The sequence below is a fragment of the Akebia trifoliata genome, chromosome 11 (genome assembly GCF_017979445.1).
Source record: "Akebia trifoliata isolate Shusen 1 chromosome 11, ASM1797944v1, whole genome shotgun sequence".
Lineage (NCBI taxonomy): Eukaryota > Viridiplantae > Streptophyta > Magnoliopsida > Ranunculales > Lardizabalaceae > Akebia > Akebia trifoliata.
In genome coordinates this window covers 49,447,926-49,472,429 of record NC_141385.1, presented here as the reverse complement: position 1 = coordinate 49,472,429, position 24,504 = coordinate 49,447,926, and the positions used below count along the sequence as shown (strand labels likewise).

General features: G+C 33.9%; 2 protein-coding genes across 4 annotated transcripts; one reads left to right on the top strand and one right to left on the bottom strand.

The window, feature by feature from the left end:
* The first annotated feature begins 9,861 nt into the window (after positions 1 to 9,861).
* LOC147392379 (exonuclease 1-like) lies at positions 9,862 to 18,671 on the top strand. Of its 2 annotated transcripts, XM_086459747.1 has the most exons (15): positions 9,862 to 10,129; positions 11,510 to 11,629; positions 12,754 to 12,877; positions 13,017 to 13,154; positions 13,288 to 13,497; positions 13,831 to 14,008; positions 14,104 to 14,174; positions 14,768 to 14,876; positions 15,310 to 15,503; positions 15,612 to 15,663; positions 15,779 to 16,128; positions 16,228 to 16,279; positions 17,822 to 18,044; positions 18,142 to 18,333; positions 18,444 to 18,671. In XM_086459747.1, the coding sequence occupies exons 1-14, from the start codon at positions 9,969 to 9,971 to the stop codon at positions 18,242 to 18,244; spliced, it is 2,085 nt and encodes a 694-aa protein (XP_086315873.1). In that variant the 5' UTR covers positions 9,862 to 9,968; the 3' UTR covers positions 18,245 to 18,333; positions 18,444 to 18,671. The 2 variants fall into 2 exon arrangements, with proteins under 2 accessions (XP_086315873.1, XP_086315874.1); XM_086459748.1 differs by lacking the exons at positions 18,142 to 18,333; positions 18,444 to 18,671 and having other exon boundaries at positions 15,779 to 15,824; positions 17,822 to 17,918.
* Positions 18,672 to 19,097: 426 nt separating this feature from the next.
* LOC147392378 (secretion-regulating guanine nucleotide exchange factor) lies at positions 19,098 to 21,821 on the bottom strand. Of its 2 annotated transcripts, none has more exons than XM_086459750.1 (2): positions 21,426 to 21,601; positions 19,098 to 20,706 (listed from the first exon to the last, which is right to left on the bottom strand). In XM_086459750.1, exon 2 carries the CDS (start codon positions 20,702 to 20,704, stop codon positions 19,658 to 19,660), a length of 1,047 nt encoding a protein of 348 aa, XP_086315876.1. In that variant the 5' UTR covers positions 20,705 to 20,706; positions 21,426 to 21,601; the 3' UTR covers positions 19,098 to 19,657. The 2 variants fall into 2 exon arrangements, with proteins under 2 accessions (XP_086315876.1, XP_086315875.1); XM_086459749.1 differs by lacking the exon at positions 21,426 to 21,601 and adding an exon at positions 21,627 to 21,821 and having other exon boundaries at positions 19,101 to 20,706.
* Between the last annotated feature and the right edge of the window lie 2,683 nt (positions 21,822 to 24,504).

The following is a 24,504-nucleotide window of genomic DNA, read 5'->3' as shown; positions in this document are numbered from 1 at the left end:
ATTCAAATATTTTTGAAGCTAGGGAACATATGATAAAAGGAGATGGTTTAATGTAATGGATAGGACCTTGATTAATGGAATCCCCAAGGGAGATACACATGTTGTAGTCGAGAGTGATATATCGTCTCATAAGGCATTGGACTCAAGGTGATTGAGTAGAAAAAGGGTAAGGTGAAGACGTTCTTTTAAGAATTTTAATTGATTCCATTATTTATATTTATAAGCAAGCAATTCAAATATTCATTAAAACAAAAAAAGAGTTTTATCACTAATTTCAAAACTTAAGCTATGTTTGATAACACTTCTGAAATCTAGAAATTTTATCCAACATCCCCCGACTATTGATTCAAAACTTTTGAATTTCGATTTTAAAATTTGAAACTAAATAACCGAAAAATAAAATTTTTAGAATCTAAATTTTAAAAATGGACCACCTCCATTCGAACTTCGAAGAATCACCAAACACATGCTTAAGGGAGCCCTACTTTTTTTAAGAAAGACAAATACTGGAATGACACAAACGGAGACACGAGTGATATAATTATCGTGGTTGTGAGCACATAACCTTAAATACTCCTAACTCGTGTCTCGTGGAAAAGCATCTATGACTATGTGCGCACCACTAAGTCATTGAGTCACCCCTTATTGTGTCGCCCCAGCACGACCCTTTTGAGGAATCCTCTCCACTGGATTACAGGGGTAATGTGAGTGTCGCATCTGTTTTCTACCAAATCGTTTTCTTTCCTAGCCACGTGCTCTTACAAACCACTCCATTATTAATTTTTTTTCCCCCACATTTTGAACCTTTGCAGCATAGCAAGTGAGGTTTCTGTTCTTTTGTTCTTGATGACTAGTACTGTAGTACGGATCTTGCACATTGACCCTGTTAAGTACGAAAATTAAAGCCTATAATGTCATACTTAATTGACCGTGTTAATTAATATTCTTCAGCGATGGGATCGATATTATTCTTTTTATGAGTCGTGGTGGGGGTGACACAGGATTTACTGTGATTCTCACAATTTTGACGTGGACATGCATGCATAATCTTAGAAGGTTTTTACTTGTATCGCGAGGAAATACATCTATGATGGTTTTATATGGACATCCCACGTTCGACTTATGAGAATCGCAGTAAATACCCTGTGTCATTTCAGCATTTTTTTTTTCCCATTTATCGTGGGTATCCCCACTCTTTGGATGAGATTAATCCCACAGTCACACGCACCGCCACCTCAGAAAGTCTTACGTGCAATCGATTGAGTCGAAGGTCAACCAACAGGGTGGCCCTAAGGAATTTATAATTTTGTGACGTTTCGAACACTTGACCTACCCTTCCAAAGGAGTTTATCAAGGTTTGGCTTAACACAAAATCCAAACCATTAAAATAAGAAATTGGCATTACATATCCCAAAGATATGCATGACAAACCCGACTAATGGAATACTTATTTAATGGTAGGGATTTAGTGTATATGATTGCAACAAATGGTGAGCCAAACATTCTAGGGATAGACGGATGGTGCCACCAACATAGGTTGCCGTTAGTTTGACACATTGCGAAGCAGTTCTTGGTCATGGGTTCAAGTTCAACTTGAGCATCAAAAAAAAGAAAACATTCAGCCAAAAAGAAGAGCTAACATTTGATTTACTTCTCAAGTAAAATTGCAAATATTTCTTTATTTAAAGATGGAAATTTTCAAATATGAAATTTATTCAATATATATATGCCCTCTGGACATAATCGAAAAGAAGAGCAATATTTGTTTAGCAGACTTCAAATACATGGGATAAGACTTTGATGATGATGATGATAGTGGCAACCCGAAATGAATAAAATTTAGGCTTTGACACCAGTAAGGGTCTGACAATGGGACCAATTTTGGGCACCCCATTCGGAAATTTCGGAATCAGTGTACTCAGTCAATCTTTCTTGCAAAAACTCTATAGTTGCTTTCCAACATGAATTTTTATTTTGAAGGATCTCTTCACAACATTTGATGTCTTGAATCGATGAATGAATCTCCAAAGATCCTAACATGTTCCCCACACAAGCGAATTGATATAGACAAGGCAAAGTTCCATTTCCAAAGTTGAGATGCATATCCACTTCCGCTGTTGCAACGTCGGATGCAATCAGAACCACTGCACAAACCATCACCCCTATCATCATAACATCAAACCTTGCCATGATTCTTGTCTTTTTTTATTCTTTTTTTTTACTAAACTTATAATTGCTCTTCTTCTCAATTTTTTTATGATTTTGGAAATTGATTTATATAGAGTGATTGAGATGTTTGTAACCAAGCAAATTGAAAGCCAATTGTTAAGGAAAATACATGGAGATCCACAAATTTAGCGAGGAAGCAAAACAAATTTAACGATATTTATGAAAAAGTCAAAGGAGAAGATCAGCTCGGAAAAAAATAAAATAAAATAAAATAAGGGATATATTTACGAAAAAGTGATCAACTTTTGACAAATTTACGATTTTACGGGCTCATTGTTCATTTTAATTATTAAAACGTGAATGGTAAGGAATTCAATAGTCATTTCAAACCAGCAAAATAATTTCTTTAAAACCTTCGAATTCATTACCATTCACATTTAGTAATTAAAATAAACAGTGAGCCAGAATCATAAATTCTTCAAATTCAACTCACGAAATGGTGATTCACTCAAAATTTATAGTAAAAAAAGTTAAAACACTTTCCTTGGTAGGTAAGATTTTAACTCTTCACAAAGGTCCTTGGGCTCAAAAGGATTACCAAATTGGCAATCCAACTGCACAACCCTCTAGATTTCATAGAAATTTTGTCCTCCACAACCCCATGGCATCATAATGTATTTGGATGCCACAAGGTGAGCTCAACAACTCGTAGTAAGAATTGATATTTTACTAAGTTAGGAAGGCTGATCTAACTCTTTTTAAATTATTGGGATACACCTATTGACCAAGGTCTTCCTCGAGAGACAACAAAAAATGATCCTTTTTTATTTTCGTTGTTGAAGAGAAGCATGCGTTGCATGGTGTTGCCACTGGCTAAGTCCGTTTTTAATGAGCGTGTGGGCAAGGTTTTAAATTCAATTTTACGATATCAACTATGGGTGTCAATGGGTACCCAATTACCTGAAATCGATTAATCAGTTTTAATTCCACTATGAGAGATCTGATTAATTTTTGGGTCAATTAAGGGTAATAAATTTAAGGACCTATTAAGAATCAGGTATCTATAGAGAATCCGGGGTAAATGGGTAAATAGGGTGTTTATATTTATAAAAAAAAATTTAATTGGTATTTGATGGAGACCCAATTCTTGATAGGTCCTTAAAAGTACTACCAATAACCAACTCTAAAATTAATTAGATCTCTCATCGTGAACTTAAAACCGATTAATCGATTTCGGGTACATCGAGTAATTGGGTACCCATTGACATTCCTAGTATGAGCATCTTCAACCGGCTAAGCTCCAAAGGTTGAGCCTCACCATACATAAGGCTATCAATGGATCGAATCATACCCAAAATCCGATCCGATAACTTTGGGTTTGGATTGATGATTGAACTTCGTATAAGGACTTCATCCAATAAAATGTTATAAACTATATTATATATTTGTTTAAATGTATGCAGTTTATTTAGATTTTGTACATCAAATCAGATTTGGTCCAATCAGATTGTAATTGCATCAAGTTTGGATCTTAATATTCCAATAAACACGATCTGATACTTATTAGATCATTTTCGGATCTGATCTTATCATTATTGGATTGATACCAAATCGACCATCATCCCATCCATTAAAAACCTAGCCATACATATAAATTGGACCCAGTCTGGCCCAATTACCAGACGAGTCTAGTAATTGTAATAACTATACCTTAGATTGGTATATTTGAAATATGATTTTGCCATTAGTTATTTCATTATTATCATTAGAACAATACTAGACTGATTAGGACACTGTGTTTGAGCTGACATGGTGGTCTGCCCAGAAACATAGATGCTTTCCACCCCTATCTCTAAGAAAATCATTTATGGTTTTGAGCACACTTCCATGTCAGTGCAGTGTCGTTGAAAGTCACTTTAACATATTTTTTATTGTTATTATTATAAATAATGCTGAAGTGACCTTAAGATTGTACCTCACATCGCACTTTCTTGATGTCAAGTGTGTATGCACCATTGATGCTTTTTCACGTCGAGAAAGTGTGACATTAGGTATAATCTTGAGGTCATCCATTGTTAGTAATCTCCTGTTTAATTCTTGAAAATTCTTAAATTTTTCATTTTTTTCAATGAAAGTATTATTCTCCGGATTATTGAACTATTATGAATAATTCATGTATTTGAAATTAAAAAAGAGTTAAAACATGACTTTTATGAATTTTTGTAAAACTCAATCGAAAAAAAATGTTACCGTAACTTGTAGTATGTTGCAAAGTGTAAACTTGTAAGTAGTGACATTTAATACAAATCGACTTTTAAGCAACCATGCTTCAAATTTTTTGAGGAATCCATCTTTTAGTGGATAAATGTCCCTTTATCTTTAAAAAAATTAGAACATGGCCCTCTACATTTATTTGAAATTACACCTTAATTTTTGAAATTGATGATTTGTCTCTTGACTTCGATTTTTTTTTATAAACCAATGGAACAATAACCACAACACTTTCATTATCACCACCATTTTTATTACCATCACCACTATATCATCATCTTCATCATCACCATTAACATTACCAATTTTATCATCACCATCATTGTCATATTACCAAATTTTTGAAAGGAGACGGATAATACACATATGAAGCATATGCCGCATATTTTTCATTTCTCGAATTTTTTACAGAATTTTAAATTGGAATTTTGCAATCCTAAATCAAATAGAACCCGGATTTTTCACGCATCGAATTTTTGTCGTATTTCAAATTGCTAACACGACTCTATTATATATTATTATTATTTGTAAAAATCAATCATGAAAGAATGGTTGTATATTTCAAATAAAGTTTTGTAAGGTGAGTGGTAGTGTCGTTTTGGGGAGAAGAGGAAGCTTGTGGAGAAGAGTAATCAAAGAAAAGAACGATTCACTTGGGAAAGAGGGGAAGACAAGGTCTATTTATGGTGTAATATTTGGAAATAAGGCTTGAAAGTATCTCATCAGTTAAATAGAGATATCAAGTTTAGAGTAAGATGAGGGAATATAATTAGCTTTTCAAAGATAGGTAGTTAGGAGATTTGTCTTTATCATTACAATTCCCTTTTTTTTTTATGTATGAGGAACTATAACGATTGGGAAGTTAATGAGGTGTCTACACTTCTAGAAATCATCAACTCTACCCATATTGTAACGACCGAGGAAGATAAAAGAGAGTGGATTGAAAGTAATGAAAATATTCTTTTACACAACGCCTTATTGCCGTTTGAGAAATTTTTTATTTATTTTTAAGTGCATAGAATTTTGCCCTCTACAACCTTGTGGCATGAGATCATGCTTTTGGATGCCACATGGTGAGTTCAACAACCCTTAGAAAGATTTGAAATCTTATTTAGTAAGGCCAAACTTACTCTTTTATTATAAAATCTTGGGAAAGAAAAATTCTTTCAGAGTTTCATTAACTTGTTATACTGTTCAATAATTCTTAATTTTAAAAATCAAGGAGTCAACTTTACTCGTAAATTTTTAGGGTTTTTATTTAGTTTGTCTTCTCCACTTCTTCACTTTGAGAGTTTGACTTGCAAAAAACTAAAAAAACTATCATTTCTTTTTTTTTTCACAATATTTCTTCTAAGCCACTTATTTTCTAAAACAAAAAATTTGATTTTATAAAATACTCTTATTATTAATAATTTCATCTTCATACTTTTAGTTCAACCTTGACAAGGGATATATATTCTCTGGGTCTACCCTTGGCGTAGACTCCATAACTCAATTAATTGCAAACCAACTTTGAGGTCGTGGGTTCAAGTCTGCATACCCATACAAAAATAAAGAAAAAAAAATTCCATGCCAGGAGCGAACATTTGATTTACTTTTCAAGTAAAATTACAAATATTTCTTTATTTAAAGATGGAAGATTTCAATTATGAAATCTACCTAATACATACATATATATACGCCCATGGGCATAATCGAAAAGAAGAGCAATATTCATTTAGTTGACCTCAAATACTTGGGATAAGGTTTTGATGATGACGACAATGACGATGATGCCCCGAAATTGATCAAATTTAGGTTTTGGTTACAAGGGTCTGACAATGGGCCCAACACTTGGCACCCCATTTGATAATGTCCGCGTCCTTTATTTCCGTAATTCTGTTTTCCAAAAACAATAGACTTGCTGCCCAACATGAATCTTTATTTTCAATGATGTTTTTACAACACTCGACATCTTCAATCACTGAATTAAACTGCAAAGTTGCTAAGATATTCGCCACACAATGGTGAGTAATCTCACAAGGTTTAGAAACAGAACCAAAATTGATCGTCAATTCTGCTGTTGCAGCGTCGGATGCAATCAGAACAGCTGCACTAATCATGACCACTATTATTGTCTTAACATCAAACCTTGCCATGATTATCTTTATTTTTTTTCAACTAAACTTCTTATTGCTCTCTTCTTTTACATTTTTGTGTCTTTGGAAATTGATTTATAAAGAGTGATTGAGACGGTTGTAACAAAACAAAATGAAACCAATTGTCAGGGAAATAAATGGAAATCCTCTAATGTAGGAGAATAAAATGGCAAACCATAAGATTGGTGAGGAATCCTTAGGGAGGGGGGGCACTATGATTCTCACTACGTTGATTTGATAGCCAAGATATATGTAAAAAGCATCTACGGTTACGTGTGCACCTCCATGTCAAAAATGTGAGAATCGCAATAAATCCCAATGTCACCCGAGCTCTATTCCCATGTCAGAAATGTGAGAATCGCAGTAAATAACTTACACTAATGCTGGGGTGACATTGGATTTACTGCAATTCTCACATTTTTGACTTGGAGGTGCACCATACCCGTAGATGCTTTTTACTTGTATCTCGAGAAAATAATTTAAGATTGTCAGAAATGTGAGAATCGCACTAAATCCCAATAGCCTAATGTTTCAAAACATGTCTCTATTGGAAGTGAGTTTGAGTAGCCTTACTAACTTAGTAGTATTTCAACTCTAATGGTTGTCGAACTCATCTTGTGACATCCAAAACAAACAAAAATGTTATTTTTCACCTTTTTATTTATTTATTATTATTTTAAATTTGTAAGTTGCATTGAAGTTTTGTAGCCGTCCAATTTTCAAAACCTTGGATCAAGCACAAAAAAGATTTTTTTTTTTTTAATCGGAATTTTTCCATGAAATGTATAGGGTTGTGGTGTTGTATTGCAAATATTAGAATCCATTTGAGCTAAACGACCCTTAAGTAAGAGTTAAAATCGTACCTTACCAACTTAGTAGTATTTCAACTCTAATGGTTGTTGAACTCATCTCGTGACACCCAAAACAAACAAAAATGCAAAAAAAATATTATTTTTCACTCATTTTTATTATTATTATTATTTTAAATTTGTAAGTTGCATTGAAGTTTTGCAGCCGTCCATTATCAAAACCTTGGATCAAGCATAAAAAAGAATGGATTTTTTTTTGTTTTTTGTGTTTTTTTGTTTTGTTTTGTATTACAAGTGTTAGAATCCATTTGGGCTCAACGACGCTTAGTAAATGTTAAAATCGTACCAACTAAGGTAAGTGTTTTTATTTTAATATTGGAAGTCAATGGTTAAAAGTCCAAAGTTTGAATTAGGTTTACCTCACTTAGCAAAATTTGGTGTGTTGGGATGTTGAATTACCAACGTGGCCCACATAACCAATGATGTCTTTTAGAGAGACTAGATGTTGAGAGGAGAAAGAAGGTATAATTCGTATTTGATACAAAGAAATAAGGGTATTATAAGTATTTAATATTTTAAAATAGTGTGAGTCTCATTTTAAAATTTGTTGAGTAACAAACTTGATGAAGTAAAATTCTTCTAGAGTTGTCTAAACTCCAAGGGAATTGTTATAATAGAAATGCAACAAACATGTTTGTTGGGTAAATCTCTCAGCTTTAAATTGTTGAGATGTTTCAAATTCTAATGTCATGTATCAATGTAATGTCACTTCGAGGTAAAACTTTCTAACGCTCAATTATCATTGAGGAATTTAAACTTCTAGGATATATATGTTCAAGCTATAATATCAATATTAAAATACTCAATGATTTATTTGATATAGGGTCATATTTAGTTTCTTAGTATTTTGTATAAGTTTTTGGATCATATATATATAAAACACACAAGTTCATGGTTTGCAATACGAATGCAAACAATGGATAGATTAAATTATCACTATTTTTTAATAATAATGATTAATATCACACAGGAAAATTAAGATTGAATACTAAAACTCTCTCCAATTACTATAAAATAATTAATTTTTAAATTAATAAGAAAAATCATATTAAGATATACTAAATATATTTACAAATTAGGTAAAAAGATACAATCACTCAACTTCAAAGATTGGAGTAAGTGTCATAATTGAGAAACTAGTAAGTTTTTTTTTCAATAGTATGTAAAAAAATATATATAATTTTTTTAATAATTATCTAATAGTTCACATACAAGGCACATGCATTTTTAGTGTTTGAAATATAGAAACATTTTCGTTACTAACTTAATAAGATTTTAAGCCTTATTAAAGGTTGTTTTTGCTCAAATGGAGTGCCACATCAATAATCCAACACCATAGCCCTCCAATTTAAAAAGAAAAAAAGAAAAAAAAGAAAATGAAAATCTTAGATCCATTTTTTTAAATAAATTATTTTGCACTTGATCCAAGGTTTGAAAATAGACAGTTATTGAACCCCCACACAATTCTTACTTAAAATTGAAATTCAACTATGAAAAATAAATTTTAGGGAAATTTTAATCTCCAAAGTTCATAGAATCTTATCCTATACAACTCCGAAGCATTGGATCATGTTTTTCGATGCCACAAGGTGAGCCCAAAGACCCATGGTGAGGGTGAAATCCTTACTAATTTGGTAAAGCTAGTCGGACTCATTGGACTATGATTTTGCCATTAGTTATTTATTATTATTATTTTGAGAAAATATTGCACAGACCCAAGGACCATGCTATGTGAATTGTCACATATGTTCAAATGACACGTCCTCCTCCCTATCGATTTCATGGATTAGATTGGATTTGAAAAAAAAAAAAGTTCCCGATTTTTTTTGGGGGCCAAATAGTCTTCGAAAATGGCCGGTCATTGAACATTCAAATTTAAAAAGTAAATCAAACATTGAAAAACATATTTTTGATCATTTTTTTTTGTTGAGAATTCATAAAGTTTTATACTCTACACATCCCATGGAATTCTTAGTGCCATATGGACATGTGATCCATAAAAATAGGTTATCGTTCAATCCAAATGATCACATCTCTATGATCATTAGTAAAATCAGTCTTGCAAGAATGTTTGTCCAATGCGATGTATATTTTAAAAGAATAATGATTTTCTGATGCCCCACTCTGACATAGGCTCCCATACGTGGCATTTGCTAGAATCATATATCTTTTTCCTCACGATATAAAAGTGTGTATATTTATAGGGATGTGCACTTGTGTATCGTGAGGAAAAGATCTGTGATTCTAGCCCATGCCATATTGGCACATGCCAGAGGAGCGTCAGACAATCACGATCCACGACTCATTAAAAAAAAAAGAATGATGTTTTTCTGATGCGCCCGATTCGACCAGGACTTGCCCGAGTTTTAAAATATAATTTCGTTGATTCTAAAACCAAATCTCACATTCCCGCCATTTCCCCTCTAATACAATCCTTCCCTCTCTCTCTCTCTCTCTTTCTCTTCATGGCTGCAATTTAAGGGTTTCCATTGAAGCTCTTCCTGAAGCTGCAAATAAAGAAATGGGGATTCAAGGTCTTCTTCCTCAGTTGAAGTCGATCATGGTTCCCATACACGTAAAGGACCTACGTGGCTGTTCCGTAGCCGTCGATACCTATTCTTGGCTCCACAAGGGGGCTTTATCGTGCAGTAAGGAGCTTTGCAAGGGCGAACCCACTACCAGGTTAACCCAAAAATTGATTCTTTCTTAATTTTACCAGCATTTTTGCTACAATTGTGCTTCTTGTGATTCCCAAATTGAAGAATTATCTACCAATTTACTCAATTTAGCCTCTCTCTCTCTCTCTCTCTCTCTCTCTCTCTCTCTTTTCATAACTAGCTAATCAATATGATCACCTCATCGATATAATTTAGGTTTCGATTTAGGATCTTGGAAGTAATTGATGAATTTAAGAGGTGATTGCTGAAGTTTTATAAGATTTGTTGAGGGGTTCAGTACTCTGGGTGGACGAGTCAGTCTCTGTTCCCTGCAAAGGCAGGGTTTTTACACATTGTGATTGAGGTGGCATGAACAAGGGGACCCAACATTGCAAAGAGAGGAAGGTTTCTTTATTTCCTTCTTTCTTTCTTTCTTTTTATTTATTTATTATTAATTATATATATAGGAAAATTTTTGGCACCCTACTATTTGCCCTAAGTGTTTTGTCCTACATGGATTAGAAGTTTTGGAATGGGCTGATTTTTGGTTAGGATGATCTCTATGATGAGATCATCCTCACCAAAACTCAGCTCATTCCAAAACTTCTAACCCCATCAAAAGTGGTTTACAAAAATTGGACGGTCCACAATTCTTCAACTTGTAAACTAGGGTTATAAGTTTTGGAATGAGCTGATTTTTGGTGAGGATGATCTCTTCACCATAGAGATTATCCTCACAAAAAATCAGTCCATTCCAAAACTTCTAACCCTTATTTTGAAAAATGTTTGACACAATGTTTGGCTCTCTTTAGGGTCTCCGAATGTTTCTTATATATATATATATATTTATTTGGGGGGGTGGGGAGGGGGTCTGTTTAGAAAACCCAGAGCTGTTGTTCATAGGGGAAAATACTAATACATGTAGGTTTGCAAGACAATCAACTAATACTAAATTTTTATTGGAATGATTTTTGAGGATTTTATTTTATATGGGAATTGATAGTTATTAAGGGAAGGATAGCCTTTTTGCTTTTTTTTTTTTTTCTTCTCCCTTTGCCGGTTATCTCGGCCTCTTAGGTTGTATGGCTTTGTCACTTTCTTATTAACAAAATCTCTAGTTATGAAAGAAAAATATAAATTGCAGAACCAACCTAATTCACATTAGTTCTTTACGATAAACTAGAAATGACAATAAAAAGTAGATAGGGGTCTCCAAAAGCTTTAAAGTTGATTAATAGTAGAAATAGAAAAGGAAAATTGCAAATAAAAGAAGAGAGAGTGTTTATAGAGTTCGCTGCAGAATTAATTCAGTCATTTTCTCTTCTTTTTATGTGATGGAGTTGTAATACTATGAATTAACAGCGAGTCATGCATTTTAACATTTCAAATATTCATGAATGTGTAGGCATGTTGATTATTGCATGCATAGAGTAAATTTGCTACGGCATCATGGTGTCAAACCTATTCTTGTCTTCGATGGAGGGCTTCTACCAATGAAGAGTGAACAAGAGACCAAGCGTTCAAGGTGAAAGTTTCTTTTTCATCTGTTCCAAAATCTAGACGATGGACATTACACTTAGAAACATTGTGCTTCCTTTTTTTATATTATTGTGTACAAGATTATTACTTTTTATCAATAACCATATTTGTTTCCTTTAGTTTTCATAATAGTGGATCATAAGACAGGATACCATCTCTATTGTTCTGGTCTATGCTTCTACTTATACAAGTTGAAGGTCCTAAAACAGTGAAAGGAAGGCCAAAAGAAGTGGATTCAGATAACAGAAATGGATATGAACTCACTTTTAATAACATAAGAAGTAGCTCTTGTAAAAATTGAATGGAGGAACATGATTCATTTAACGACCCCAGATATTTGGACAAGACTTTGATTATGATGGTTCTGTTAAATGGTATGTATCCCAAAGATTTTAAAACGAAAAAAAAAAAGGTCTCTCTCTCTCTCTCTCTTTGTGTATTTGGAATAGCCTCATATACGGCGGCAATCACAAACATTATCATTGCAATTATAATTGTTCGATCAAACACCGCCAAAACAACATAGCTTTAACCTGAAAGATTATCTTACCAACATCTTCCTCTTTTCCTTAAAAAAAATGTTGGGTCCTTTCTTTCCAAAGGCCCCAATATTCTGCAAATGGAAGCAAAACCAAACAATATGGCACCTCAATAAGAAAAATCATTAATCCATTTACTATTAAAAATTCTATCACACTTCTGGGTCTCACCCGACATGCGCTAGCCACACTGCAATGAAATAATAAATGGTCTATTTTCTCCCCCTTCCTCATGCACATAACAAGGTAATCAACTATGATCTTTGTCTGAGGAGACCATAATGATAAATAAAGAATCACTGTTAGTTATTAATAAAGGAAAACAAAATCTTCCTTTATCCTCATGAGTTCCTTTTCAACATTCATTTTGTTCAGGATGCAAATGTCTGTAGCTATTTTTTTATTTTATAAATTCATTTTTTAATTAGGTCAAGCTGGGGTTGGCAAAACCCATCTTCTCTTGGAAAAATTGCTTTCTTCATTAGCATTCTAAGGTGAATTTAACTACGACATTAAGAAAATTTTATGGATAAAATCTTTAATAGAAATAGTACCATGTGCATTAATGCAGGGCGAGAAAACAAAATCTTGAGCGTGCTATTGAGCACGAGTCAAATGGAAATTCAGCTTCTGCTTATGAGTGCTACCAAAAGGCTGTTGATATTTCACCTTCAGTTGCATATGAACTCATCCAGGTAGTACAAGGTTTGATCTTCACAACATGGAATATTGACCATTCGATAAGATTTGGATCTTCCTTTCTTCAAATGAGTTTTGTTTTATTTTAGATATTGTATATGATATCTTATTCTATTGACATAATTTCCCCCAAAGGTTTTGAAGAAGGAGAAAGTAGACTTTGTCGTAGCTCCTTATGAGGCCGATGCTCAAATGACTTTCTTGGCCCTAAGCAAGCATGTTGATGCAGTTATTACTGAGGATTCAGACTTGATTGCATTTGGATGTCCCAGAGTGAGTTATCTTAGTTAAGAATTCGAGGCTTCTTGCACAACTCTTCAAAATGTTAGGTGTTGAATAATATCCTCCTTCGTATTGTTTTGGTTTTGATCCGTGACCTGATGTGTTGTTCAATTTTTAAAATCAGATTGTATTCAAAATGGACAAATTTGGGCAAGGTGTCCAGTTTCAGTATTCCATGCTACATCAGAATAAGGAGCTTAACTTTACTGGATTCACTAAACAGATGGTTCTTGAGATGTGCATCTTAAGTGGTTGTGACTATCTGCAGTCGTTGCCTGGAATGGGCCTCAAAAGGGCTCATGCACTTATTCAAAAGTTCAAAAGCTATGAAAAGGTGAGAATAATTGCTCGTGTACTTGATGAACTTGGAACTTTATTTACAAAATCTTTCTTCTAGAGATGTGTGGTGAGGAGCGGTGATTGGTTTCACAAACTTTTAGTTTGTGATCCGATCATTTGAGCTATTCAAAGTCTAGGACATGTTTGGCTTCAGAGGAAGCTATTTCCTGAAGAAAAAAAGTTGTCTTACTGGATGGGGAGATGCTTATATGTGTTAACTTTTCTCATCTTTGTAGCCAAACAAGTCCTTCAAGTATTTAGTCTAATCCATATCCAGAATATGAGTAGGATTTGATGATGCACTGTACGGATGGTTCATTCCTTTCAGGCAATAAAGCACTTGAGGTACAATACTGTTTCAGTTCCTCCTCTTTATGAAGAATCCTTCAAGAAAGCGTTGTGGACTTTTCAGCATCAACGAGTTTATGATCCTACGGTTGAAGATATTGTGCATTTAACTGACATTTCCATCGACCTTGGCCAGGATTTAGACTTTTTAGGCCCATATCCTGGATGTTTAGTTCTTATTCTTTTTCTTTATGTTTCCATTAAAAATAAGTTTTCACTGTATTATTGAATTATATCTTAACTAGTGATACATCGATACCACAAGATTTAGCTAAAGGAATAGCTATAGGTGATTTCGACCCAATCACTAAATTGCCTTTCCAGGTATGATCTTTTCTTTGTTGGGTAGATATTAAAAGTGTGCTATAAAATGCATAACAGTAGCCTTTTATTTATTTATTTATTTATTTATTATTATTATTATTATTATTATTATAATTTTCTTTTCTCTTTTAAATTCACTTTCCAATTCTCATTCTGTTTCTTAATCGAGGATCACAAGGATGTCCTTTCTAAGAATTGATAAACTACAATGCCACCATTCATCTTGAGAGTTTAGTGGACATAGAAGCATTCCAATAGTACTTATAGTCAATTTGTTTTGTAGCAAAATAACTTTCAGGAAGTTTTTCATGGAGTTACTTTCGGGGTGAAGTGAGAACTTTTTTGTTAGCCAAGAACTGATTGGGTGCTTATATTATAAAGCTATTTTGAACAATTCTAATTTAGTCATAGCTTTCCTTTTATATTTGATGTAGTAATATAGCTATTGTTTTCAGGAATGAAATGCATTATTAATTTTTTGATTTCATTGTATACACCGTTTTAATATCTTTAATTCGTTTAGCTTCAATTAGTATTTTTTTTAAATTTTTTTTATTTGCCTGCTTTGAATCTTTCAATCCTCTGCCTGGCAGGGGGAGACTGTTCGGATTGGGTTTGTGCTTGATAGAAGTTACCCACTTGAAAAGGAAAGGAAAAAGCTGGATTTGCCCGCACAGAAAAATGTCTTGACTAATTACTTTTGTATCCATTTCTCTCTTTCTCTTTCTCTGAACGTCATAGCTCTTGGTATTTGGGACAACTATAGTCATTCTACCATGTTTCAGAATGTTCTTGAGGAAATTCTTACAAAAAAATTTATTTTGCTTTGTTGTCAATTATCAACATCTTGTAAATGTTATACGGTATTGGGTTTTATTCGTAATTTTCTCCCAAGTCTAATCAGGAAACTAATATTCGGGTGCTTGCTATATTGAGTTGAATTTTCCTTTCAAAGATCTTCTATACCATAACATATATGCCAGTGTATTGGATAATTTGTCCGATTTCCTTATTTTTGAACTCCATAAGCAGCCATAGTTCCCCTATTTCTATAATAATGTTATTTAAGTGTCAGAGATATCCATTGTGTGTACCTGTCTCTGTGCTACCACTCGTTTCCCCTTAACATCTGAAGGCTCTGCATCTCTTGGAGCAAAGAGGGAATTTAAGGCACCTCGAATCACACCTAAGAATTTCAATATGGAAGAATCTTCTCCTTGCTCTGAAGGATATGTTTCTGAGGGGCCTGTTGCTTTCACTTTAAACCACTCACGTGGGCCCCTGCTTGAGTCAGGAAACTTTGTTGATGCCTCTACTCCCAAAGAGTCTGTAAGCGACATGATCAGATCTGTTTCAGTTGAATGTTCTTGTATAATTGCAATTTTATAATTTAGAAGTAGTATCTGGTATCACAATAATTTTTTTTCGTTTTTCCAGGTAGAATATAGCTTTGCCACTGATGGTTCTCAACCATTGGAGTCTCCTTCTGGTAAGGATTTTGTTCCCCTCCTATTAAAATATATGGGATCCAATAACAAACACCACTCATTTTCCTGGTGGTGTGTGAATCAACGGGATTAACAACATGAATGATGATGTGGCAGGCAATGTGAGAAGTTCAGAACAGGCTGCATTGCTGGAACCATCAAGGCATGCAATCTATAAACCTTGTCTAACATTGCATAAGGAGCGCAAATGTGAGTTTGTGTCCAATGGAGTAGAGACCAAAACGAGATCAGTGACCAGAAAAGTCATTGTGAGGAGTTCCTATTTTCAGCATAAAATAATACATAAAAGCGATCTTGCAAATAAAAATGAAAAACCTGTTTCTGAGGAAAAGGCCACCAATGGTATTCTTTGTGAGAATAATATACCGGAAAGTGACTCAATTGGGAAATGCTTTAAAAGTGCTCTTAAGAAGAGGAAGTATATCCCCGTTGAAACAACTCAAACTGTATGTGCTTTGTTTTTGGTGGTTGTTCACTTAGATTGTATGTATTGTCCTTGCCAACATTTTTAATTGTTTTTTTTTTCTTCTTTTTATTCTGTTCAGGAAACTGTGAATGTGAAATGTGCACAGACAAATGCATCTCTACCTAGTAAAAGTATGTATAAATTTTTATGGCTTTTAGTTCGTAATGAATCATATCTTGGAATTTTAATCAGTCTAATTGAAAATTGAGAAACGCATTTATAAAATGAAGTTTTTGACTTGCTTAATCCATGAGATTGTTCTTACCTATTTGTGCTAATTGTCATAGTATCACTGTCTTTATACTTACATATCCTCTTATCATGTATCTGTGCTTGACCTTCAAGTTTTCAGTTAGCTTCATGTGCAGAAGAAATTTTCTAATCTCAAGTCAACAAAAAGTAATAGAAGGCATTAGACAACAAACAAATAGAAAATTTACAATGAGAAATCTTATCAAAAGTGTGCATAAGCGACAGGCTATTAATCTATTACTATAATTATAAATATTGGGCATCTGAAAGTTCAGACAATCATTAATTACAACATATTAAAATTTGTAATATTTTGGCCTAGGGTTTAAAAGTAAGGACCTAGAAGAGGAAATCTATTCATGATGATACAGTTGTGTTGTATAAATGGAACCAAGTTTTAGTTAAGTGTCTGAAGAATGCAAATATTTTGTGTACTCACTGCATGCATGCCAATAATTGGTCCGATGGTTCTGTTGATGGGCTATTCTTAGACAGGCAGGAGCCCAAAAATTATGTTGTTTTGGCTATGCAGCGGCATATTCAGAGCAGAAAAGAGTAAAACTTGGCAACAGAAAAAACTAATTGTTTAACAAGCTAATATACTCGGAAACCTCATAAGCCATAATTTTCTTATTGCTATGAGGTTAAAGCTACCATCAGTTCCAGAGGTTGCCCACATCATTGAAGAGTCCATATCATCAATTCATTAACAACCCATTCACAGTATGAGATGAAGCATACAGATTTTCCATACAGCTCAATTTTTTGACATACTACGTCAAAACCATGTGTAAACTGTAACCCAGCTTACGTACCAAAGCAAAATAAACAAAGTTACATTGTACAATTACATTAAAAGATTACTAGACCATGGGCATTTTAAAAATGGATACACAAAAAGGAAAAAAAAAATGTAACACTAGGAAATTTTAGAATTTTATTTAAGTGGAAATTAATTTAATTTTTACATGCTAATAACTTTTAAACAGTGTATACAAGAAAACGATATGGTCAAGTGGGTAAATATTTAAATTTATAAATGCTAACGACTTTAAACAGCACAGCATTGATGTTCATGATAAACAAATATTTTCAATAAGCATATTCATGAGAAACAGTTTAGGTGTTTCAGTGTTGTATAAAGTTAACTTGGACAAAGATAGAGGATGTTGAATATTGGTAATGCAATGTGAAGGCTTTGAAATTAATATTTTGCTTGCTGAGTAGTGTTGAACCTCATGGGGCTGTATCAGTCTTTTCCTTTTCTTCTACTTGCAATATCTTGGGCATAAATTTGATTAGGTTCATCAATCTGACTTCTCTACGTTTATTTGCACAATAGTTCCAAATGCAAACCTTTGATTCTAAGGTTTCACAGCACCCATAAGAGATTATAGAGTTAATACATTTATTTCCTACAGGTAATCAGGCTTCTAATTCTGACAATAAATCTATGGAGATGGACATTGACAAAGGAAAGTTTGGATGCAACATTTCCCATTTAAGCTATTATTCTGATATAGCAGAGAAATCAATGGAAAGATTTGTTTCTGTAGTGTCTTCATTCAAATGCACCTCTTCTGGTTCTCGAGCCAGTGGTCTTCGTGCCCCTCTGAAAGATGTTCGGAACACATTTCGGAATAGGTAATCCATCTTCATCTCTGATATTTCCTAATCTAGTTATGATCAGTCCTACAGAAATATGACATTATCATATATGACCGAGTTTTGTTCATTGAAGGTCGACCATTGTTCCAACGGATTTAAGCAAGTTTTCATATGTACCCAATAATCAGAAAACTGCTTCAGCATCTCTTAGAGACTTAAGTTCGCATCATATTTAAGAAAAGCTATGTTCTTGGCTGCTTAAGCCTTCTGTCCTAACCGATTTCAGTTGAAGCCGATTTCCCAACTCTACCCTGTGTTGGTAATGGTAAGTTGCAGCATTTACTTATCAAAAAAAAAAAAGTTGCAGCATTTATTTTTGTCTTTTTTTTTACTTAAGGCCGTCAAAAATTGAATTACTTACATTGGATGTACCAGGGATGCTCAAGTACATTTCCATCCATGCATGTGACATTCATACAGTCTTATATGAGTTAAGTTGTAACTTTCCTCTCTTTTTTTCTCTTCATTTATTTGTGTTTTGGTTCTATTTCCTTTGACTATGGTGTTGTACATGAAATCGTATCCTTCCAATTAACAGAGCCAATCAGTTTTTGGATGTAGACAGATCTTAATATGAAAATTTTGTTGGGTTATCATATTCAAACAAGTACATTATATTTTCATTTTGTATGGGTTTTTTTCACTTATCACTGCTTTATACTTGAATCATTCTCTTAAATGGAAATTGAGTATGAAACTAGAAATGGCAACACGAAAATCTCACTGATATAGAGGCTATGGGAATAAACACAGGTTATCTTTATCTGGAGTTTGATGCAGTGGGTAATTTAGGATTCCAGGAATGAGTCTTGACAGTTTGTTACTTGGAGCTGCCACTGATTACCACCAAACTTATTAACCTTCAAAGTTTGTGTTGATGTTGAACTATTGGAATAACACAGCTAGAAAATTCAAACTTTTAAAACTAATATCAAACTTGATTTAACAGAGTTGATCTGAACTGTTCCAAGTGACCATCTTTACATCCCAGAAAAGAAGATCTAACAAGTATTTTCATACTCATTTGATGCAAGAACAGCCAAAATCTCTTCAATGATTAAGCAGTTAAACACATACTTACTAGATAAATATTTTTCTTAATGATGCACATACTCGAGCATAAAACCCATGCAATGCATACAAATATACACAGAGTTACCACAACAATAAATGGATGACCAACCAAACTCTCAGACAAATATTTGGCATATGTATAATGGCACTAAGCATTTCAGAATGCAACCAGAGGTCATTTTGAAATTCCATGAAATTCAGATGAACATTAATGTCATGTTTCAATAAAAACTCTGTTCTCCTTTCATTGGTCAGGACTAATTTTACATATCACGAGTCACGATACCCTTGTGGTTGGGTACATCTCATTTGGTTCTCATTCACCTCACTTAGTTTAGAATTCATGAATCCATGTCCAAATTTGGCCAACTTATTTGCTAAATTAGTTTCTCATTTGAGGGTTATAGTGAACATGGCAACTAGGATATAAATCTCAACTACTGGCTTGAATCCTCAAAAGTATACAACCAATTGATGCTAAGCAAAGGAGAATTCAATGCATCAGAGTTTCCTGATCAACTCATGTGAGATTCAAACCAGTTTAGGATCTGCTCAGATTGCAAGCTAGTCATCTCATGGTATGCAAATGCAAGATTCAGCTCTTCCTGAATATGATGGATCCATTCATTCTTATCTGATGAAAATGTTTCTATCTCCTTGAGAGATTCTTTCCAACGTGTTGCACGCCCATCATTCCTCATATACCCATTTTCATCAATGAAGCCCTTTTCACGGAATAGCTCAAACAACTTCACAGAAATGGACTCGTCCAAACCTGGAATTCTGTCTGATAAATGGTTTTGAGTTAAGGGGAACTCCATACATTTGATCTCTGCAACATCGATGCCTTTCTTCTTCATAACTTCCATATTTTTACTTATAAGTCGCATCCTTGCATGATCCTTAGGCATGTGGACGAAAAGGGTTGGGGGATAGTTGTTAGGGATGTTCATTTGACCAAACAACCCTTCAGCAATCATAAGTGTTATACTGCTAAATCTCATGTCAATGGCGAGTGCGGAAACAAAATACCCACCTGAGGATGCTCCCAAAGCCATCAGAGGAAGCTTTCCAAGCTTGTTTTTCTCGACCCACCATTCAATAATTCCTTTAACGATAACTCTTTCCTCTCCAAAAGACCAACATCTCGCAGCACTAGATATGGTGAGCACAGCAAACTTGCGAGCGAGAGCATGAAGAACAATGAGCCTTTCTTCGGGGAGACCAACACAATTCGGGCAACCCGGTGATCTGTCCCAAAAGTTTGTTGCCCTACCATTGCATCCATGAGCCAGAAAGAGAGCTGCTTTAGGTGAGTCGGGTATTTGCCATATTACGTCGGTCCCATTCCTGAATTCTAAAGTAGGAAATTGAACTGAAGACTGAAAGCTATTCCATTTGAGCTTAGGAAGACCGAATGTAGAATTGGGTTGTTTTTCGTTGTTACTTAAAAACAGAATCAAGGCCGCAAGCATTAGAATCAGAGATATGATAAGAACAGCGACACGGAAGTTCTTCATTCCATGCCATTGTTTCAAGGGTTTGTTTCCACGCCTCAGCATGACTGCAAACATTGTAATTAGATATTGTAAATTAATTCTTAAGAAATTATAGATGTAAAAAATAGATAGCACTTTAGGTTAAACAAAGTTCAGTTGTAGACTTTGAAGGGCAAATTGAATGAAGAAGCAATCAGAATTTGAATCGAGCACGTACATTCTTGAAATGGGTATAAGAAATTTTCTTAAAAATGATAATATAAATAAATTTCAAGCTCCAATGCTACTTAAGAACTCAAATATATGTGTGTGTGTGTGTGTGATTTGTTTCTGATACTTCAATTATCCATTATGAGATTTGAGAAATTATCGATTTTTAGATGGGAGTGAACTATGGAAGACAGTATTTTTATAGAAATTTACCAAAATGGAGAACTTTTTAAACTTATTTACCAAAACGGTAAAAACAATAATTTTCAGATTTATGCTGCTGAAAATACCCTCTTTTTTTATTTTTTATTTTATATCTCATGTCAGAAGGATCTTTTTGAGACGGTATAAAATACATTTTAATCTCACGTCAGGAGGATCCTTCCATCAAAACAGTATTTTCGGTAGAAAAAAATATGGAAATTACTGCTTACCGTTTTCGGAAATAAGATATACAGTACATCGTTTTGGTAAATTTGTCATATTTTTATCAGTTTTTTCAGAGTATATTTGTTCTATTTGGAAGTCTAACACTAAATCACTAAACCATACAAGGTTAAGAGGATACCCTTACCTTACTATCATAAAAAATATGGAAAAATCCTGATAAATGAGAAAACTCACCAAACTTCAACAAATCAAACCAAAAAAACAGGACAAAAGAAAATGGGTTTTTGTTAAAATAGGAATTGCTCAGAACCTAATTTGTTTAATAACTCAGAAATTAACTCAGTAATTAGGAAAGAGAAATTCTGAAGCTTGGACAAACTCATACCTGGACAACAAGTAGTCTAGAGAGAGAGAGAAATCTTTGGACCTCTTTGAACGAAACCGAAGATTATTTCCCAACAAAATAAATGTGACAATGTGAAGAAAGATGTGTTCAACCTTCACGTTTTACTCTTGTTTGGTTGTTGTCTCTTTTTCAGGTTTGGTAATTTGGTAGCGTTTCAGATTCAGAGTTCTCTCTGCCTGAGCCTTACCATAGTTTTAAGAACCGGGTGAGTTGGATCGGACCCATACTAACTGATTCGATTTGAATCGGACCAACCGAGTCAAACCACCTCAAACTGGTTCAACTCGATTCTGCGCCTAGTAAATAAGTTTGGATTCTGATCAACGAGTGTTGGGCGTAGTGGCTAGGGCCTCTCTCTCTAGGATTTATCCCAGAAATTACCTAGTGTGTAGGGAGAGGACTGCACGTGCGCTCTGGGGATTAGTTGGGTGCACAAACAAGCTAGATACCTTAGTTTCGAAAAAAAAAACCAAGTTTGGATTTTGTAATCACGTGGGGGTCCAATTACATTAGTTCGGATATATTTTATTTGCACCAAATACGTTGCACTCGGTGCTTCCACTTACCTTCTATGCCCACCTAAAAATATGTCTTAACATGGGTTGGGTTCAGACCAAATTCGAGAATATCTAAATCCAGATCCGAATTTTTGTATTTGAACCCGGATTTAGATTCAAATCTGAATCTGACTTAGGCCCTATTAAACTAAAATCATATCCAAAACCATTTTGCTTTCACTAGACCACTTTTCTAGACCTGATCGGACCAAATTACTTGATTTGGGTTGGATTATTTTAGACTGTTCAACTTTATTTTTCTTCTATATTTCTTTTCTAATTGTTATATCATTCTGTTTTAGCATTATGATTCTTTTATTTTATAAGAATTCATGTTATATTAAAGTAGTAGAAGAAAGATACTTTGAATAACACAAAAATATAATTTTCAAAGTAATATATCATTCGGATCTAAGCAGATATAGAGATGGATCTGTATCTAACTTGGATTTGACTCGGGTCAAGGGATATCAACTCACATCCGACCTATTTTACCATTATGATATATTCCAAGAAACCAAACCAGCTAAATTCGGATCCGAAACACTCGAATTTTAGATAAAGCGCCCTTATGAAGGAAGGTCTTCCACTAGCGGCGAACCCACCTTATAAATCACGGCATATTACTTTTGGGGTGCCCATTGGGACTTCTTCCTACTAGCTGAGCTCTTGGATTCACCTCTCATTCTCTCTACTTCTAATGTTAGTAAATCCCTCTATTCACTTCTAAATCTATCGATCTATTATTCAATCAATTTTTTTTTAACCCTAATACTTCAAAAGCCAATTGAGTCAGAGCCATTCATAAAAGACAATATTTCTAAAATGTTATGTTCAGTATGCAAGTACCGAATCATTTTTTTATGGTTCAATAGGTTCCTACTTATCCTATATATAACTATTCGGTACTAGTATACTTAACAAAAGAAATTTACATGAGAAATTTTGTGTGCATGGACAATTTTTCTATTCGGTAGATACCTACGAATTAAATTTGTAATGTTTGATAGATACCTATCAAATCAACTAAAACATGCTCGATCTGAACCTATCGATTGAATTTGTCAAAATTGTGTTTTCTTCGATACAAAATCATCTTTCTGAAGATTTAATGATGGGTTTTCTATCTTTCTTGGTGATTAAATACCAAAAAAAATAATAATAATAATAAATAAATATAAATTTTATAAAAATTTAAGATAACTTGAAAAATATACTTCCACTAATTCTATGTCTCACAGATCTTAAAGGAGATGAATATGGTGAAATGTCGAGGAAATATTTTTTATCCTTTAGTTGAAACTAGTTCAAGTTCTCAACTTTTGGAAATCTTAGGGCTTCCCATTCGACTGGTTCAGTTAGAATGAATGAGTGTTGCATCTACTAAGTTTTTGAGGTAGGTGTAGAGAGTGAATTTCTAAATGTCAAATTTGTTGGTTCACCATTTTCTTTCCAAATGTCATTTAAGTGTGTGCATAAAGTGAAAACAATACGACCTATATACAAAAGATATTTTTCAATATATATATAGGGTAGCGTTCAATGGCCAACAGTTTGGCAAACATTTTGGCAAACACATTTTTCAAAACATGGGTTAGAGGTCTTGGAATGGGCTGATTTTTGGTGAGAATGATCTCTACGGTGAGGAGATCATCATCACCAAAAATCAGCCCATTCCAAAACTTCTAACCCCATCAAAAATGATTTACAAAATATGGACGGTTCACAATTTTTCAACTTGTAAACTGGGGCTAGAAGTTTTGGAATGAGCTGATTTTTGGTGAGGATGATCTCCTCACCGTAGAGATCATCCTCACAAAAAATCAGCCTATTCCAAGACCTCTAACCCATGTTTTGAAAAAGTGTTTGCCAAACTATTGGCCATTGAACGGGATCCATATATATATATATATATATATATATATATGGGAAATGTTCAGCAACAAACATTTTGACAAACATTTTGGCAAAACATTTTTCAAAACATGGGTTATAGGTTTTGGAATGGGCTGATTTTTGGTGAGGATGATCTCTACGGTGAGGAGATCATCCCCACCAAAAATCAGCCCATTCCAAAATTTCTAGCCCCAGTTTACAAGTTGAAAAATCGTGGACCGTCCATTTTTTGTAAATCATTTTTGATGGGGTTAGAAGTTCTGGAGTGGGCTGATTTTTGGTGAGGATGATCTCCTCACCGTAGAGATCATCCTCACCAAAAATCAGCCCATTCCAAAACCTCTAACCCATGTTTTGAAAAATGTTTTGCCAAAATGTTTGCCAAAATGTTTGTTGCTATATAG